At 44.8% G+C, this 19,616-nt stretch overlaps 1 protein-coding gene across 11 annotated transcripts in view; it reads right to left on the bottom strand.

The window, feature by feature from the left end:
- The window catches only part of NFIX (nuclear factor I X), a 328,284-nt gene that overhangs the window by 7,759 nt on the left and 300,909 nt on the right, over positions 1 to 19,616 (bottom strand). For 5 of the 11 annotated variants that reach the window (XM_061640060.1, XM_061640050.1, XM_061640079.1 and 2 more), the window contains 3 exons: positions 14,354 to 14,523; positions 10,727 to 10,874; positions 7,412 to 7,506 (listed from right to left, as the gene is read on the bottom strand). The exons of 1 other annotated variant lie outside the window; for it this stretch is intronic. In XM_061640060.1, coding sequence (XP_061496044.1) covers positions 7,412 to 7,506; positions 10,727 to 10,874; positions 14,354 to 14,523 — 413 coding nt within the window. The remainder of the gene's footprint in view (positions 1 to 7,411; positions 7,507 to 10,726; positions 10,875 to 14,353; positions 14,524 to 19,616) is intronic. 5 more of the 11 variants (XM_061640098.1, XM_061640119.1, XM_061640129.1 and 2 more) reach the window with 3 other exon arrangements.

The raw sequence follows: 19,616 nt of genomic DNA, 5'->3' as shown, positions 1-19,616 counted from the left end.
GATTTGAACCCAGGTCTCCCCAGTCCATGTCTGACACCCAAACTGCTAGACTACATAGGATTTGGGTTTCCTGCCACTGCTAGTACTTGTGCTGAAATCAGATAAGAATGTCTTTCCTTTAGTATATAACATGACACTCAATGTAACGTTTCCCTCTCTTTCTGCTTGTCTTCCCTTTTTCGCCACTGCTCCCAAGGTGCTGCCTATTCTCATGGAAAACACACAGGTGAACGCAATCTTATAGCCCTGCCTGGAGCTGCTCTCTTAGCAAGAAATGGTGAGCCAGAATTCCATGGAGCCTTTTGCTTCCTTTGGGCTGTCTGGAAAGACAAAGAGCTTGGCTTCAACCACCAAAGTCATGGGATGTTTCCATCTTGCGCCTGGTATCTCAACTGCTGTATGCTAAAGTGTGTTTTCTACTTGCAGAATTTGATATAGTGTTAATTTGAGCCTCCCCTTGGGTGAAGGTGAGTTCCAGTCCTTTTCCCAACCTCACTCATACTACTTCTATGCACTAACATCCTCCCACTACTATCAATTCCATGCCTATCAATTCCTTAAGAGGAGAAGCAGCCTTGACCCCTGCTCCTTGCTCTTACTCAAGGATGGAGAACCTGTAGCCCTTGAGATACTGTTGGACTTCAATTCCCATCAGCCCCAGCCATCATGACCAATAGCCAAGGGTGATGGCAGTTGTAGTCCAGCAACATCTGAAGGGCTGCAGGTTCCCAATTGTTGATCTAACTGCTCCAATGCAATAGCCTCTGGGACGGATAGGAAGGTGAGAAAGTTCAGGGGGACCGCTCTTCTTCCAAGTTCACCCTGCTGTAAGTCATCAAGACCACTGCTGTGGGGTAGGGCCAAGCCTGTTTCCCAAACAGCGGTCTACTTTCTGTTCCCCAGAACTGATATGGCCTCTAGCTAAGACTGGTGTCTCATGCCCTAGCAGGAGGTCCACCACTAGAGGATTGCGGTCCCTGGCTCTGTGTCCTCACTGTCACAGGCACAGTCACTGCCACCTGCCTTCTCTTTCTGGCCCCTAAAGCCTAGAATTGCCTCTGGCACCTGAGGAGGAGCCAAGGGATGCTTCTCCTACCAGCCCAGGTTAGGGGAGGGGGAAGTTGATGTGGAGTGTTCTTATTACGTGCAGTTCAGTCATGAGAGGAATCTCCATGACTGGCTTCTGATGCCACAAAGGTTGAACAGTGTCTGGAAGTTTACAATTCCCTCTGATCTGAAAGGTGAGGGGCAGAGATGCAAGCACTCTCATGGAGATATAATCTGTTCCCTGACAGTGTCAAGTAGGGTGGGGGAAGGTGCTGCACTGTAGACAGAATCGCCACCCGCAGCACCAAGAGAATACTGAAGGCACAATGGAGGAAGGGAAGAGGAAGACAACTCCAAAGAATTGGATTTTCTGGAGAAAAAGCAGATACTGAGAATGGCCACCAGGAGGGGCTCTGCTACAGTAATTGGGAAGGCCAGAGAGTTCTCTCTCCCCACCCCCCTTCTGCCACTGTCAAATGCTTTCCTTGCCTATGCTGAAACTACGGACCATGCCTGCTTCGCTGGGTGAAGCTCACCTTTCTATACCTGTTCTGGATACAGCTTCCTGGGAACACTGTGCCTGGCTCAGAAACAGGCCTTAAATACATTTATGAGAAACAAAAGTTCAGACATCAATTCGTGCACTTTTCAGAGTACCAGCTTTCAGCTGCACTGCTTTGTCTCCACTTCTCAGACATCACTGCCTTTCTAGAATTAAGATTCTTGGTCAAGGTATACCACCCATGACAATAATGAGCACCATGTTATTGGGAATGAATTTTACCCTTTCTGGGACAGAGAGGAAAATACGTCTGTTTAACAGAAGGAAAACTGAAGCTTAGCACAGATGATGAAAGGCCTATAAAAGGCCTATAATGGTAACATGCAGTAAAGCCAATTTTCCAGGGTCCAAAACATAGCACTATGTCAATCCACCAATTCCACACCCACCCACCCACCCACTGAGTACAAAACCTGGGTTTCCTGACTTCCAGAGCTTCTTTGTTTAAACAAGTTACCCCTGCTCCTTTACAATACGCTCTTAATATTTTTGTTCTCTCCAGCTCTTTTTTCTCCTGATATCCTCTCTCAGTTTGGCCAATCCATGTTTCTTTCATAAAATAAGGTGCCAGCTCTTACACCCAAGTGAATTTCATGCCAACCAATCAGATTGCTGACCACTGCCTCTTGTCACAGATTCCAACCAATCAAGTGTAAATGCATACCCAGCCTAAGTACTCCAACTGGATGAGGTGTGCTGTGATGCTTAATCTTTTAAGCTAATCAGAAGGCAGGAGGTAAATTACAGCATCAGAGGCAAAAACTGACATCTTGTGGTGGTAGGGAACCAATAAAAATTAGGGATTTGGAAACAAACAACAACAGCACAGCATTTTGCCTATCCCTGCTTTACAATTGGTTAGAAATTTAAGACTATATGCACTGGAAGCCAATCAGAATGCTGTGCCTCAATAACAAGCTAGTCAGCAGTTGTCACTCCACTGTGACAATGTCCACTTGGCAATGTGAAATAAATCCATCTCCAGATGTCCCTTCTTCTCATGATATCTCTGTTTTCAGATGCTTTGAGCAAACCCTCTCTAGTTGCATGACTGCTCTCTAGAAACTCAATTTCTGACAGCATATCTGAGCTACTTCTGACCCTACCTCAACCATCCTGGAATGGCATCAGGCTACATCAGCACCAAAGCAAATCTGTGGACCTTAAATGAGTGCTAATGTGCCACTGTTCAGCACGCGTGGACTGGTGTGTTAAGGCATGTACTGAGTCAGGAGGAGTGCTGGCACTGCATCATCCTGCACAACATCACTCTTGATTTGGAAGGTATAAAATAATGCCATTTCTCCTGGAGCACAGATTAGATCGATACTGGATTCAGCTAATAATTGCAACGACAGGGCTCCTAGAGCCACAAGCAGTTTCAGGTTGCTTTATCGATGTATCTGCTATCCCCACCTTTCAGTTCAAGATTATTGTCAAGGCAACTGGCATAGCAGCTGGCACAAGGCCCTTGCCCACTGTAGTCCAAGGTAGTCTTTCATTTCAGCTTCATCTCCAGACGGTAGGACTTAGCTGAATACAACCCCTAGCCTCGAGTAGATGGCTAGCTCCAGACCTGCATCATTTGTAGTGCTAGCCTAGTGTTAATGGGAATTATTAGGGCTGCAGGGCTGAAAACAGCACATGGTTGAGGGTGAACACTTTCATCTAGATCAAAGAGTGAATTTGGGAGCTCCTCCTAAGCCAAAACTTCAGAAGAATTTTTAGAGAAACCAGAAATTTCCTTGGGGGGTGGTGGTGGACATTGGTTCCACTCATGCTTAGACTGTCACCATATCTTGCCTAGAACAAAATTCAGAGCAAATCTGGAGGCTCCTTTGCAGATAAAAACACCGGAGTTATTTCAGATCAAGTCAAGAGAGTTTTAAGAGGACCAGCAAAATTTCTCAGTGGGGTTCCTCATGTGCCTATGAACTGCTAGCATTGCAAAAAGTTGTGTGATCTAATTTTGGAGCCATGCCTGCCAATCCCTCCTCAGTACAATAGGGCCCAAACAGACATGATGAAGGCAGCGACGTGTATTTATGCACACATGCCTGCCCAAAAGCGGGGGGGGGGGGGGAGAAATAAGCATATGAGTGAGGGGAGTAAAGTCTTTCATCACCTGACTTCCCTCAATTGCTTCAAGCACTTTTCTCTCTAGCCTGGCTTTCTTCCAATGTTGGAGCTGGCACGGCCTGGGACAAAAGTGTTTCAAGCAACAGAACACAGTAAGGTATGGTGGGGGCGGGATGGTTTTGTTTCTCTCACCCCCACCCGAGGGAGGAACAAATCCATTCCCTCCTATATTTAACAGGTCTGACCCATCAGGTCTAGTCTGGCTGGGTGGTTTGGCTTTTAACCTCTTCCTTGATTATTCTATACACAAGTAGCCGCCATGATGAAAAATAATGCTACATTCACAAAGAAGCAGTTGTGATCTTGCAACTCCTGCCAGCCTCTGAGGGCATGTGGTTGCCACTGGCCTCTTGGGGATGGGGGTAGCAGGGAAGAGCTCCATGATGTCACGCTGTGTACCTAGTAAAAGTTGTAAGAGATCTAGTACGAGATTACCTGAGAGATGTGGATTGGCCTCAGCCACATTCCCATGATGTCTGGTTTGGGCCCAGCCAGAGCACTGGAAGGAGCAGACCACCAGCTAGAAAGGTGCTGAACGCATCAGCCACACCAGGCAGAAAAGAAGCTAGTTTATCTATGGTGCTGGCTTTGCCTTCGACTTTAAGTCAAGGAGGCAGCGACCGGGTCAGTGCTGGGTTCAGCACACACTGTTGACACTAAATGAATGTTTAATAACAAGAAAAGCAGTGTGGCCAGAAGCAAAGGTCTGTCACACCTCACGGGATATGCAGCTGTTCCTATGGGCAACAGCCAGAAGCCACAGCTGAGAGGGGAGAACTGGCACTCCCCTTCTCTCCTTCCCCAGCACTGTCTGTCTTTCTCTTCCCCTCTTTTGTCCTCCTCCATCTGCCTGAATCCAGAGTTCAGAAAAGTCACTGGTTACTGTGGTAACATCTGCCCTCCCCCCAATACACTGTAGCCTTGCCAATGGAGCAGGAAATATCTCCCTCCTAAAATATGCAATGCACACATTAAAGGGCCATGGCAAATATAGGAGCCCACCTGGCAGCGCTCTGGTTGAAAAATACATCAATATCTCCCAACTATCTTATGCATGATGGGGCAGAGCAACCCCTCCCCAGCCCACCTAATATCTCAGATGGGTGAGAAATTAAAACAAAATGAAAAGGAACTGAGGTGGGGGGAAGTACCAGAGCTATAAAGAAACTGATAGAAGTGCATTAAAAGAGAGCAAAGTGGGAAAGGGAATGGGGAGAAAAGAGCAAAGTGGAGAGGGGGGACAGAGAACAGAAAACAGGGGGAAAAAACCAGAGAGAAAAAAAATGCAGAAACCAAGGAGAAAGCAAGAAGTGGAGAAGTTGCTGGCGGAAGTGCCCCTGCTATTCCTGCGGCTGTGCTGGGCCCTGGTCCAGCCTCGCTCTGGACCATTGTTTCCCTGCTCGGCCCCCCAAGTCCAAGTTCATCTGGGTGTGACATCATGTCTGGTTGCTCAGGGAAACCAGACGGGCCAGACGTGACATTGGTTATGGGATGGGAAGGGGAGCAAATCCCATTCCTGCTCTGTTCCAGTTCCTTCACTCACCGCCAGAGATCAACGGACGCTGAAAGGAAGGAAAGACAGGCCAAACTCAGAGCAATCTTATGATGCGAGAGAGCAGGCTGGGCCACGTCCCCCACTCTGCTTTATACAACCTTCCTCTGCTGCTCTGCTCTTCACGTCTCTGCCACCAATGCTCAGTTGTTACTTAGTTGTTATGGGGTATCCCCACAGACAGCATCTCTATTACAGGGAGACCAGTTTCCCAGCAATATTCTGTTGCTAAAAAAAAGGCAGATTCCCTCCCTTCCCCAGCTATCTCTTTCACTGCAATTTGGAGTGGGTGGTATACTGTGGCTGCACGAGTGTTATGGACAGGATGCCACTCAGCCTGACCAAAACACTCCTTTGTGTTCTCCACCTTCAATATCCCCCTTTGGGGAACTTTTCAAAAGGCTTTATGTTTTTTTCTGATGCTTAGCATTCCCTGAACTACTTACTCTTGCAGAAGTGCTTTTCTAGTCTTTCAAAATTTGGGAGAAAAATTGTCGAGAGTCTTTCCCCACCCTGGCTAGCAACCCCCGATTGTGTGTGTGTGTGTGGGGGAAATCTCCATGTTTTTCTTTTAGTTCTTTTCATACTGTGCACTCCCCAGCCTCCCACATCATTTTCAGGGAACACAATTGTGTCACTAGTGCTAGATCCAAGTGACGGCTACTTTAATGCTAAGGAGACAACCCTGAGCTTGTTTTCATACTAGAGGTTTTAATTGGCCTTAGCTTACAGCACTCTGTAATGCGAATACAAAGCCAACATTAGCAAGAATGCCTAGTCTGTATATTCTGTTTTGCTTCTATAACACAAGTGGCACAAACAATGCAAAAGACACATTTCACAAGTTCAAAGACACATTTGAGCCTCATGCAAGAAAATACCCTCATCTGCCACTCTATATCTTTTCCAAAGAGCCTTCTGGGCTGCTGCAGACAGAAACTCCATGACAAACTATCAGAAATCCTAGCCCAAGAAGCACAGAAAGGGATAACAGAGTTTCTAAAGCTCAGCATAGACTCTGTACACAGTGGTGTAGTGTACTGGAGAAAGCATACCCAAAGAGTACTACACAATTGTTCCAGACCTGGAACCTTCTGCACTTCCATCCTTGCTCTGTCCCACAGCAATGTCTAAGTCCATGTCTGCATACACCTTTTAACAGAGTTTATGCAGTTCCAAGTGAACATACACACATGGAGGTGCTGACACTGGACTCATGGTTTGGCTTGCTGGTATTGCAGAAGGGGCTTGACCCTGCATGATCCACTTAGCTCTCTCTTTTAAGCAATGTTACTGCTTTGCCTGAAGTGCTGGGTATATCCTATCACTGCAACCTACTCTTGTTGTCTGTCCTCTGGAGGGGCCCTCCTTTCCCCACACCTTTCCACGTCAAAATGTAACATGTCAAGTGGCCCTGAGTTTAGCCCCACCTCACTGGGTGATGAGAACAAAGAAATAAGCAAGGCATAATATGTGAACGACCTTGAGAGACTTAGGGTGGAGACACAGTGATGTGCCCAAGGCCACCTAATGAACTTCATGGTTGAGCAATCTGATGTGGATCTGCCCCATCAAATCCAACACCCTTTCCACTGCACTACACTTCAGTCCTGTTTTCAGATTCTGTCTCACCGCAGAGTTACAAGCCAAAGACACTCGCTCTGAGCCTCAGTTTCCTGTTTGGAAAATGCAGGCCTGTAACTGATATGACAGAAGTAGGTGCAAGGGCATCAGATAATTGCTAAAGGTAGTTCTGGCATTGGAAAGGGGCTTGATGGCACACCCAGCAACAGAACCCTGGAGTCCTGGTGTTGAGTCTAATTTTCTATTCTACCCGCCAAATTCTGCTTTATCCCCACAGTTCAAACAAAATCTAAGAAGTCCCACATCCCAGCTGCCTTTTCCCAGTTGTGCTCTTGCCCCATTCTGTAGGGAGTCTATGGTGCTGGGTGAAATGCAGGTCAGAGCAGAAGGGTCTCAGCAGACATGTGGGTGTCTGGCCCTGAACCTCACCCCATCCATCCCTTCAGCAGAACCATGTCCATCAACCCTCCCCAAGCTACATTTGTGCTGCAGCCACATACGACCCCCTGTGAAACTGGCCCCCCTACCTGAGATTGCTGGGGGATGTTTAGAAAGTTGCCGTCCCGGGGTCCGATGCCGACAAACCGGTTGGCAGAGGAGGAGGAGCCTGGCGCTGAGAATGCTGGAGGGGAAAGAGATGCGAGGCCGTTAGGGCCACTGAGCCGATGGCATTGATGGTGGTCATGGAAAAGGAGACTGATGGGCACGCAGGCCTGTCAGATGAGACTCAAGACAGAAAAATTCAAAGAGAAACTAGGTAAAACTCATCCCTTCCTCCCTCCTCAGAAGACCCTCTCCTCAAAAGGCTCAGGAGAGTGGGATAGCCACCTATAGGTTGTGAGTGGGAACTACTGTGATGAATGCCAAAGCCTGTTGCTTGAGTGATAGCAATTTACGGGCACTGATGGACAAAGCCAGCCTGACTGCACGTAATACCCCAGCAACTGCTTGAGGTACCTCAGTGAAACCACACACCCCAGCATCCTCTGTGACATTGCAAGAGTTCCTAGGATGTTCCTTTGAGATCATGCAGTGCAGTCTTGTATGAACTTGGCTGACTGAGGTGAATGTAAGGGAGAATCTGGCCTTCATTTCACAGGCTTTGTTCCTCTCTCCCTCCCTCTCTCTTTAGTGGCCCAAAGCCTCCTTCATCTCCTGGCCTGGTTTTCTCTTCACCCCTGGAAGTGTCTGGGGGCTTCTTTGCTTGAGAGTGCTATCAACAGCCTGAGACAACCCAATGGCAGGGTTGATGGCATCCCAGAACATGCCCTTGTATGGGTCTGCCAAGATATGGAGTCTTGTGGTCTGCGTGCCTCCCCTGGGCATAGCACTGCATGCCAGAAATAACTCAGCTCCATTCTTTGCTATTTAGTGTGGTGGCAGAGGAGACCAGGCCTCTCAGCAAGGCTGAGCAAGGGGCAGGGAGCAGGCATGGGAGATTCCCCTACCGCAAAACAGATCTCCAGTATGGAAAGCAGTCTGGGCCAAACTTTGCTTAGAGATTGTGAAAGCTCCCTAGGAGGTTCTGCAACCACATCCTAACATGCACATATACATACGTAAACACATATAAGAACCCAGTGTGGCATTTCATCTTCATACTCAGTCTCTGATAACAAATAACTCTGGTTTCCTGAAAGTGTTTTCTCTGCTTGTAGGAATGTCTTGTAGGACACTGATGGGAAGGGAGCAGCTCTTAGTGAGTTAAAGTCTGGCTTCAAAGGTGATTCCAGGGGTTGGCAGGAAGACGACCCCTACCCCACTAGATGCCAGACTTTAGTCTTAAAGGCAAGGTGCTCCATTTGCTGCCTTGCCCCCCAATATAACACTAGAAGCCTCATAGGCTCTGTTCCTCTCTGTTGACTTTGAGCTGCCTACCACAAAGAGCTGAGCTACACCGTCAGCAAATTCATGTGAGATACCTGTTGCTGGATTGTACCACTTCAGGCTGTGGGTAAGGGGATAAATATTTTAATGTTCCTCCTGTTAAAAAAAAATAATCCACACATTCAAAATGAGAAAATAAAAAATGAAAGGTTCTAGGCCAGACTTTTTGCTGACAAGTTTTGAATATGAAGGGAGATTTTTGGGTTTTTTCAAACATGAGGGAGCATTCAAGCATTCAGTCAATTTGAGATTAACAACACAACAGCAGCCTGCATGGTGTACTGGTTAGGGTGCTGGACTAGGGCCTGGATCGCCTGAGTTCAAATCTCCATTCCAGTCACAAAACTCCCTGCTTGACCTTTGGCTAGTCACTCTCCCTCAGCCTTATCGACCTCACATGGTTGTTGTGAGGATAAAATGGAGAGGGGGGTATCTCTGCATCATTGGAGCTTATTGGAGGAAAGGAAGAATATAAATGTAACAAATAATTGAATGTGTAAATAAATTCAGTTCCCCCACCTGCAGTCTTGACAGGGTACAGGCCAACACCGGTACTTTACGTTGAGCCTACTGATCATGCAGGCCAGCTCTTAGTGTGTGGTGGCATCTGGTCTCAACCTTGCAGAGAGCTATGTGGCCCACACACTTCCTGACTCCTTTGTTAGCCCTCTTATCAGAATGGGAAAGACAGCAACCAGCGCAAAGACAACTTCGGCAGTTTCTTTCATGCCTACAACCTGTCCCTTCATTAGTCACTCCTCCCCCTCCCCCACAGCACCACCACCAATTTAATGGGGAATATGAACAGCATGGGAGTGAGCAATGCCATGAGCACAGATGTGGAAGAAAGAAAAAGAAAGGGAAGGAGAAAAACAAAAGGAAAATGAAAAGTGGCAGCTGATCCTTTTCCCCAAGGGGCCTCCCCTAAACCAAGGAAGATGGTGAGAACTACTTCATAATGGGAAAAGCCAGGAATATTGACTCCCATCTCTCCTGCAATAGGTCTGGTAGACCCACCACATTCCCCAAAGCTGGGTCATAGCCATCACCACCACCTTGAGTCATATAACACAGTTGCTTTTGTGAAGGTGGGACACAAGTCCTGGGTTTCTGATCCACCCGTGCCCAGTCAAACGTCTGGACTCTTTATTTCTCACCAAACAATGGGGACATTCTCTGAAAGTTCTGGTTTCCAAATCCCCCCCTCCACCAATCCCTATAAACAGACCTTCTCCAGAAAAAGCACAGACCACAACTCAGGGTATGACAGGAAGCTTGCTATGGATCCCAATGGAAGTTGATTTTTCAAGCAGCAGATGAACACCCGTAAACACAATCCTCCTTTATATCACAAAAGCCAAAAAAAGCCTAACAATAATTCTTATTTTCTTAAATTTTATATGTACAGTTTGTTTTTGTCCCTTAAAAACCCCCAACAAAACCCCCAAAACCCAATCCTTACCCAGGAGCCACCATGGCAACCAACAACATAATGAATAAAAAATAAAATAAAATAAAATAAAGGTGTCGGAGCTGGGCAGCTACTGCATCTTTAAACGCTGGGGGATGGGATGGAAGGTGTGAGGGGTTGATGGCAGCTTGGGAAGGGATCAGATGGGGTGTTTCAACCTTTAAAACAAGTATAAAGCACAAGACTTGATGATGACGACATGGTGCCCCGAGCCACCTCTTTGCACGATCTGTTGCTTCTCTCCCTCTCATCCCTCTACTCATCTCAGCCTATACTCTGTACCCTTCTTCTTGGAGGTGCCTCTTCCTTCTGCATCTGTCACTCTGTGCATTCTTCTCTGCTTCTCCTCCCTTGGCTTCTCTTCCTCCTGCTCTCCCCATTATTTCTGCCTTTGCTCAACTCCTAGTGAAGGCCATTGGGGGGTGGTGGTGGGAGGTTGGTTTAATTTTGTTTCGTGGTTTGGGTTACACTTGGGTCCACTTACAAGGTGACGTTGGTGTCGGTGCTCCGCCCTCTGGGTTAGTGCTGGTGGATTTTGTATCAGGCATTGGAAGGGGCACTGGTCTGGCCACAGGTGGTGGGGGCGGCAGCAAAAATGACCCCGTGACTTTGCCCTGGCCGCTACCGTTAGGCTGCGAACAACATAAATACAGTGATGTGTGAACGAGACAAGGCAACGTTAAAGATGCAGTATCTGCTGCTGGCGGCTCTTAGGGTTTTTTTTAAGAGGGGGGGCTTTTGCTCCCCCATCTTTTTCTTTAAAATCATATTTAGATTGTAAATTTCCCTCTTGCCTCTCTCAAACTCTCCCCATCTCCTCACTCTCAAGCACATACATTCTCCGTTCTTGTCACAAGAGGCAGCCTGAATCATTATCCAGGGGTTCCTCTGTCCCAGCTTGATTGGCAGTCTTAACAATGAATCTTCCATTCAAATGGCAAGGCGTGACAGCCAAACTCTTGAGTGGAATTATTCCCTACGTTATATCACTATGAACTGTGTTGTCAAAGACTACACTTCTGTAGCTAGCAATTGAATGTGCTCTCTGTTGGGCATCCCGAGGCCTGGTTGGAATGGTTATGTAGCCCTGAGATAGCACAGCAACTAGGTCAGCCTATGAGTGACTCCATTTGGTTGTCCAAAGAGAAAGACTGAAGCAAGATGTGACTTAGTAATGAGAGTATACCTTGCCTCTTCTAAGCTTTCTGTCTGTATGCTTTGGTTCCTAACTAGAGAGGCCTAAAGGACCATATGAACATTTTGCTCACAAATAATCCTGAGCTAAGAAAATGCCTAAAATAATTATCTTCCTCATCTCAGCAAAGGCCAAACATATCTCCAAAAAACATGAATCTGGTCCTGAGAAAACGTCACAAGATTTTGTAGCAACCATCCAGGTCTACCTTCTGAATTTGGAACTCATTGCATCTCATTTCTTAGCAGCCACAGAAAGGGAAATCTTAGACGCCTTTTCATAAAAAGCTGAAATCCAGTTACGTCACAGAGCTGGCGAGCTAGGGCTAAATCACAAATCCAATGTCAGCAGCTTTGGAAAACCTGTTTTCCCAGCTCAGTTATTCCCTCCACATGCAATCTACAAGAAGTGAAGGAATTGTGGTGATAGGACCCCATATTTGGGGCCAAGGCCTATGGCAACAGAAGTCTATGAAAAGGGTGTCCAGTTCACAGCTAGGACCTAAAGCAGATATAGACAAAAAGGCTTCTTATTTTGAAGATGTGCTTTCCCAAGTGATTTTATTGGCTCCTGACTTTCTTAGCCCTGGAAAGGAACAAAAGCTGTAGCTCCCCTCTCCAGCAAGCCATTGTGAATGGGCCCTCCTGAATCTCTTCTGTAGTCCACCAACTTGCTTGGATTTCTTGCTGTTTCTACACTGCTGCCTTCCCTAATTTGGCTGAGGTTCTAGGAGGATTCAAGGGATAAGAATCTTCATTTTGTTTGGGAATCCAATGCTATGTACTCTCAGTGAAGCAGGAGCCAACATGGGATCCAAGGATTACTTGGACAATGAGGACAAGTCACCACAAGCCTTTTCATGTGATGCCTTGACTTCCAGCTCTGTCAATGCTTCTAATACTTGATCTCTATGACTGTAGCTGTTTCATTGCTACTCTGGATGCCATAGTGGGTGGTGGAGGCCCCGATTAAACCAGAATAGCCAAATCCGACACCATGGTAGGGTTGATAAAACACAAAGGGTGCTGTGGAATCCTAAAGACCTATTAGTCTGTCTTTGTCTTTTTGCTTTCTCACACTGTCATGGCTACTCTGGAGCCATGACAGTCCTAGTAAGATTAAAGGCTCTTTGGACCTTGTGCAGCTGGGTTGCTTCCACACTAGCCCTTTACTCTGGAACTGTCATCCTTTGCTCATTTATTTTTATGGGGAATCCACATAATATTGTTGCGAAATCATTGCATTCCAGTATTTTCTGTATAGTCTTTCTGAATTTTTCAGACCTGATGTGCAGCAGTTTTCATACTGTAAAATGCAACTGTAGCACCAGCTTGTCCATTGTTGACAGGCAAAGCTACTGTGCCTTGAATCAAAAACTTCTTGTGTGCAGGTTCAGTACATTTCTTTGCTTTGTGTTCAATGCAGCTGTGGGATTACTAATGAATTATCCCTTTAGTCAGCTTCTGTTTCCTGTAGGGTGTGTGCTTTAAACTACTGATTTCCTTGCATTATTATATTCTTTTCCTTCTCTGATAGCAAAATACTGCTATTCTGCTATAAAGAAATGGGAGAAAAACAAAAGGAAACCCGTGTTTGAACACACACCTACTCTGCAGGAAAGAGATGCTGATTAATGATGGGCAATTCATCATTGAACAGGAAACAATATAATGGACAAAATCTATAAAGAGGATACTTTTAATTAGCATTATAGGGGAACCTTTGCCAAATAGGTCTTACTTGTGCATAAGACTACTGGCCATTGGAAAAGAGCATTTCTGGTTAACATTAAGTGCTGTGTGCGAGTTCCATTTTGATTCCACTTCCAGCAAATGATGGCAAAGCAGTGCCTCAGAAATGCTAAAGAGCTCTACCACAGAAGCAACTTTGGCCTAATACCTTCATTCAAAGGGGATTTAAAGCTAAAGAGCGTTTCTCTTCCAAGATTCTTCTGAGCCCACAAAGCTTGAAATAGGCTGATATGTTATAGGATATATCTCATCACAACCTTGCATCCTCATATGCCAGCCCAGAAGGGCTCCCTTTAGCTACCTCTAAGGTGAAGGTAAAAAGCATATTTTAAAAGCATTTCTAGCACAAATCAAGTAAAGTTGGACTCAGAAAAAATTCCATGCCACAGCCCTCAATGTCTCAGAAGATCCCACTTTCAAAAGCCCACAATGCACTGAAAAAATCTACCTTGAAGGCCCATGGATTCTTCTACCATCTGCCAATATTGCAAAATCTTATACCTGTGAATTCAGCTACCTTCACTCATTTCATAGGGATACAAGTTCTAGAATGTGCTCAGCTCAGTCATCTGGGATTGTCTTGTGCCATGAAGCCCAGAATACTCCATGTTTCAGAACACTCAAAGCCCTTCAGAAATATCTCCTATGATGAAAAGGAGGAGGGGACAGGGAAGAGGGAAAAATGGGGCAACAGGGAAAAAAAGCCTGTCTGGGTCATACAGACATCTGCCTTCCCTTTGGAGGTCATTTCCCACACAGAGTGAAATGACAAGCAGAAAAGAAGCCCATCTTTTGAATACATTGCACTCCTCACATCCACCCTCCAAAGCAAACCTATTCCAATATCCTGGTCCCTCTCAGGGCAGTTGGAACTTGGAACCCTATTTTCAGAGGCCAATATAAGCTGCCAAGAGCAAGTCAGTCAGTCAGACAGTTCCTTCAAGAAAAAAGGGCCCATTCTGCCAGACCCACAGGTCTTCCTAATAGTGCCTCCAGAGCTAGTAACTTCTATATGCCCTAGGCAAGCAGGCAGGCAGGCAGGCAGAGGGAGGGAGGGAGGGAGGGAGGGAGGGAGACAGAGAGGGATAGGAGACAGAGAAGGGCTGTAGGATAGGGGTCTGTTTGGACTGGCCAGCATCTCTGGGCTGAGGTGCGAGGCTCTTACCTGCCCGGAGCCCTGGCCTGAGCCGTCCGAGCATACAAACTGCACAAATTCCTTCAGCGAGTCCTGGCCGTGGTGGTAGCGGATGGTCGGGTGTGTGAAGTAGGGGCTGGACTGTTGGATGATGGAGGTTGACGGGAAGTGCAGGGCCGACGCTGTGGCACGGGGGCTTCCTGGAGAGTGTAAGGACAGATGACAGAAACACAGAGAGAAACAGAGAGAGAGAGAGAGAGAGAGACAGACAGACAGACAGATAGACAGAGAGGACAGACAGAGATGTCAGTAACAACCCCCATGCCATGCTTCCATACCACACAGTCCAATTGCCACTTATATCTCAACTGAACAATCACCCCCACATCCTTGCTGTAGAGGGTGAGACAATTTTGTCTCATTTGCTGAAAGTGAGGATTCTCTCAACCCAAGCAGAATGGGGAAACTGCTGTTTTTCACAAGAGCACAAATGGGTGCGCATTTGCAAAGATGTGAAAGCAGAGGGATCTGAGCTGTCCATGTTACACATCCTTGTATGTTACACATCTTGTGTACCTTACACATCTGTGCATGTTACCTATAGGCATGCAACAAACGCATATATTTCTCTCAATCTCTACACACACACACAGACGGGATGAGGAAAACTTTTGCTTATGTCGGTGTACTGTGTTCCCTGTCATTTTTTACTGTACCTTGTTGAATTCCTCTGCTTTACAAGCTATATTTTTAACCAATGCCATCAAAATGAAGTAGAAGCATATATAACTGCATTTTTAATAACATTCATTCCTTGCTACCATGTCCTCTCCCATCCTTTTGCTCCCTCTGTTGTTTCTCCTCCTCCTCCCCTAGTCTAATTTAAGACTATTAGCTCATTAGGGCAATGACTTGTCTTTTTCTACTTACATTGCTGTGTACACTTTATAAATAAGGATAATGGCAATAACACCTAACCTCCCAAGTGCACAAGGGTAAAAGTACACAACATATTCACCTCCTTGGGAATTAGTGACACAGTAACTAACAGGGAGGGAGAAGAAGAAGGGGAGTCAGCCCAGGAACCAGCTGTTGTGGGCTGGCGATTGACTCTCCTGTGTGGCTGAAGTGCCTCCTACAGACACTGATAGACAACTAGGCAGATGGTAGAATAGGGCATACAGATGATAGCAAGGCAGGTACACAGAACAAGTGAATGCTAGCTATACTGGGCAGCTAGAATTAGGGCAGGAAACGGTAAAAATGTAAAGGAAGACAGAAAGTGCTAAAATGAAAGCAGCCAGGATTAGTATTAAATTTAAGATGAAATTTAAGGAAGAAATTTTAAGAAAATGAATAGGTCGCCATTGGAGGTTGCTACTAAAGGTGATTAGGGAGTAACATCATTGAAAGAACGGCAGCCTGAAAAGACTAGTGGGGAAGAATGGCATAAAACTATGATTCTGCACATGGAAAATTTCAGCTATACCTAGGGATGGAATTTTCTAAAGACGGCAATCTTGAACTTATATGCGTGGATTGCTCCTAATCGCAGTGAGGAGTTAATTTTTTACCAGTCGCACTAAAATGCAAACAATTCTCGCATATTATTATATGTAGTCTTATACACATTCTGATATGTATAAAATAACGTATTATATGCATATACACTCCTAAAGTAACCAACACGTAAACAGATACATACAACAATGCAAATAACTGTATAAAATACTTCTGTTTTTTGTAAGCTGCAATGAGGTTTTATTATAAAAAAGCGATATATAAATTTTGTTAAATAAATTCAATTACGTATTAACACTTATAAAACTATGCTGCAAATATGCAGTACTGCTTGTGGCTTGGCTCTTTTATACATATTATCCATATAATCTACATATTTTGTGTATAATTCTGCATATAATTAGCCAGGCTTTAAAAAAGAGCAAACGACGCATGAGCAGCTCAGACTTAAGAGGGCGCTCGATGCAGGAGGTGGTCCAATGTAAGCAAAGTTCGATCAGGCCAGAACTCCCATATATGGTATTTATATCTGTTTAAAATAGATTCCTCCTCCATCCCTAGCTATACCTGCAGTGGCCTGTAGTTCCTAAGAATTCCCATGAGATGCTATGACAAATGGCTCAAAGGGGTTGAATGAGTAGGGCTATTAAAAAGATCTGGCTTTCTGTTACAACACTGATGGCATCATTTCTACTGAAACTGCCTAGTCTTTTATTACTACTTCTGGGGATCACGTACAATTTAAGCTCCTATCCTATAAACACCTAGAAGCAGGTCTCACTGAATTCAGTGGGACTTACTTTTGAGTAGACATGTATAGGATTGTAATTGTTAGGCAATTGCAAGCCAATTTCAATTTTGCCATTTCTGTGCAAGGTTCTTGAGCAAACAGTGGTATAACAAAAATCCTGTTTCATCATTTCAGAAGTGATAACTACAGGAACACAAGGCAGGGTGTGCTTACCTGGCATTTCTCTGCACAGGGATTCACCAGACTACATCTACATACAGAAATACTGTAATTGGTTCACCCAACATTTTACTTTTTAATACAACACAGCACTGGAGGAAGGGAGTATTTAATTATTTCTCTTGTGCCATTTTTCAAATCAAAATCACATACCCCAGGTTGCTGTTTGCTTCAAGCAGCAGCTGGGGGACATTTTGATGTGGAAATTGGGATTGGGGGGAAGGAGGATTAAACATGTACTCCAATGACATTGTTGCTCGAATCAGACTGGTAGCCCCCTGCAGCTGCATTTCATTAAAAGAGAAAACCCTGGGATATCCAATCAATGGGTCTTCTGTATTAAATGTAGTTTGGCCCTTAGTTTCTGCCAACAGCTCAACTCAAGTCTGTTTCTAAAAATGTTACAGCCCAAGTTTTAGTGCTCTCTGTAGGGTTTTTTAAATATATGTTTTGTACTTTCATAATATTTTATTGCTTTCCAATATTGGTTATATTTTTTAGTATTCTGTGTGTTTGTCTTATTTCTATAAATAGAACAGTGGCTTTTTGCCAACTACATGCTTTCTAAAAGCTATGCTGATACCCTGCCTCCCACGGCTGCACTTTTGAGTATACTCCCGTACATTTAGAAGAAGGTGCAAAGGTGCTGTCTGAATGGCTACCAGTTTGAAAGCAAAATCCCCGCCTCCCCCAGATGCTTTGACATGGTAGAAACTAATTCAACGTCAGGATTGAATTCATCTTAATTGATCTACTCTTGCCCTTTTAAGTAAGATGTGCCTCTGGGGTCTGAGAGGAGGAGGAGGAGGAAAGAGAAACCAGCCAGGCCATATCATACTGTTGCAGTTCTATCACTACAGTAACCTTCTACCACCATATCATTTTATAAGTTCATACACAACTGATGTTATGTTTGCAAGTAAGGCTGAGCCTTGTATAAAGCATCACTCTAATCCAAGGCAAGATCCAAGGGGTACACAGACTGGCAAGAAGCTCACCAAACTACTGGGGCCTGAAATGCTAGCTCTTTGCCAAACCAGCCTTAGGGTTGGATGTGAAGCTTCAGACGGTCCATTTAAGCCTGCTTATTCTTTCCTTACCTGACCACTTCACACCAAGCAGTGGTGCCACAAAATCCTATGCTGAAAAGCCTTCCTCTGACTCTCTTTCTCTCTTCCCAGTTCTGTGCAACACACTGGGCTAATGAATACACACACTGCAGCACAACTATAAATTACATAAACTCACCATTCAAACACAAATCACAGCACCCTCCTAGCATGCACACAACATACAAGAACTGCTACAGAATTAATGTTGACACTTCAGAAACTTTCTTCCTACACATATGATCATTTACATGCCAACAATGAACAGAATTAGATATCCCCAGCATATACAGTTATATCACACACTCATCTAACCAAATGCAAATAATAGTCATAGTATTTGTACACAACACCAAAATGGTTACTTCATTCATTCCCCACTCTCTCTCTCTCTCTCTCTCTCTCTCTAAGATTTGAAACAAGTCCTGAATGAAACATGAAAAAGATTGAATAGCTGGAAATCAATTTTCTGGAAATGGAATCAATTTAATTTTTGGATTGCCTGTCTCCATATAAGCCTACTCGTGAACAGAGAACATCTTCAGAGGTCCTCCTTTGGGTGCTCCCACCATTTGGTGGGCAGCGGCAACTAGGGAAAGGGTCTTCTCTGATGTGGCGCTGATTGTGGGAATAGTCTCCCCAGGCCCCAGCTGCCTACTCTGATCTCATTTCTGTGTCAAGTAAAGAGCTTTTTCTTCTCAAAACTTTTAAAACTGAGACTTTTATCTCCAGTGATTGGTTTTTATGCTGCTGTGTCATCTGCTGTTTTACAGTTCATTGCTGTTATTTTATGGTATACATTTTATTATTTTTGTTGCATTATTGTATTTCTGTTTTTATTATAAAGCCATCCTGGGAAAGTTTCATTGAAGGGTGGAGTATAAATAACTAAAATAAGCAAATAAATAAATTTTGGATGTGAAATGAGTGTGGCCAATCAGTCCCCAAGCAGACACTGAGAACAGGTTGAAAACAATGTTTGCGTTTAAAAGATAGATTTCTAATAAAGGAACTTTAGTGGGGCTTACAACTCTATAACTCCATTGCAGTTGCAACTACACTTAAGTGTAAAATTTCATAGAAAAGGTTTTCTTTTTTTCTTTTCTGTTCTGGAGGTAAGAAGCCAAATTGGGCATGGGGGGGGGGAAAGAAAATGTGATACACAAACCTTTATGTGCTACTTTGGTCTCTGTTAGAATGCCACATTTAGATATCCCAATTTATGTACTACACATATTTTTTCTATATATTTGAAACTAACCCCCCTTCATTCTGAAGTCTTTTTCCAGAAGATTCATATGAACAAATGAAATTGCGTTGTGCCAAACCTGACCATTGGTCAATCTAGCCCAATATTGTCAAATTTGACATGATGTTGCCCAAGTCGATCTGGATTAATGGAGCATGGAAACTTGGTGAAAACCCTACCCTTTATATGTCACCACAATGATCAGTCTTCCAGGATGCATTTTATAAGCCTTGTGTTAATCTGCGTTGGCAGAGGAAACAGAAAGCAAGAAAACGAAAGAACAAGAGAGAGAGAGAGAGAGAGAGAGAGAGAGAGAGAGAGAGAGAGAGAGAGAGAGAGAGGAAGAGACAGATAGCAGAAGACCATTGCCAGAACCGACATGGTTGAGAGCTCTGACATGCCCTTTCAGGGAGACAGCTCTGTCCCTTGCCTCCCCACCCTTGC

The sequence above is a fragment of the Rhineura floridana genome, chromosome 1, assembly GCF_030035675.1.
Source record: "Rhineura floridana isolate rRhiFlo1 chromosome 1, rRhiFlo1.hap2, whole genome shotgun sequence".
Taxonomy (NCBI): Eukaryota; Metazoa; Chordata; class Lepidosauria; order Squamata; family Rhineuridae; genus Rhineura; species Rhineura floridana.
Note: the sequence above shows the minus strand (reverse complement) of the source record. Positions and strands in the feature narration are given on the sequence as shown.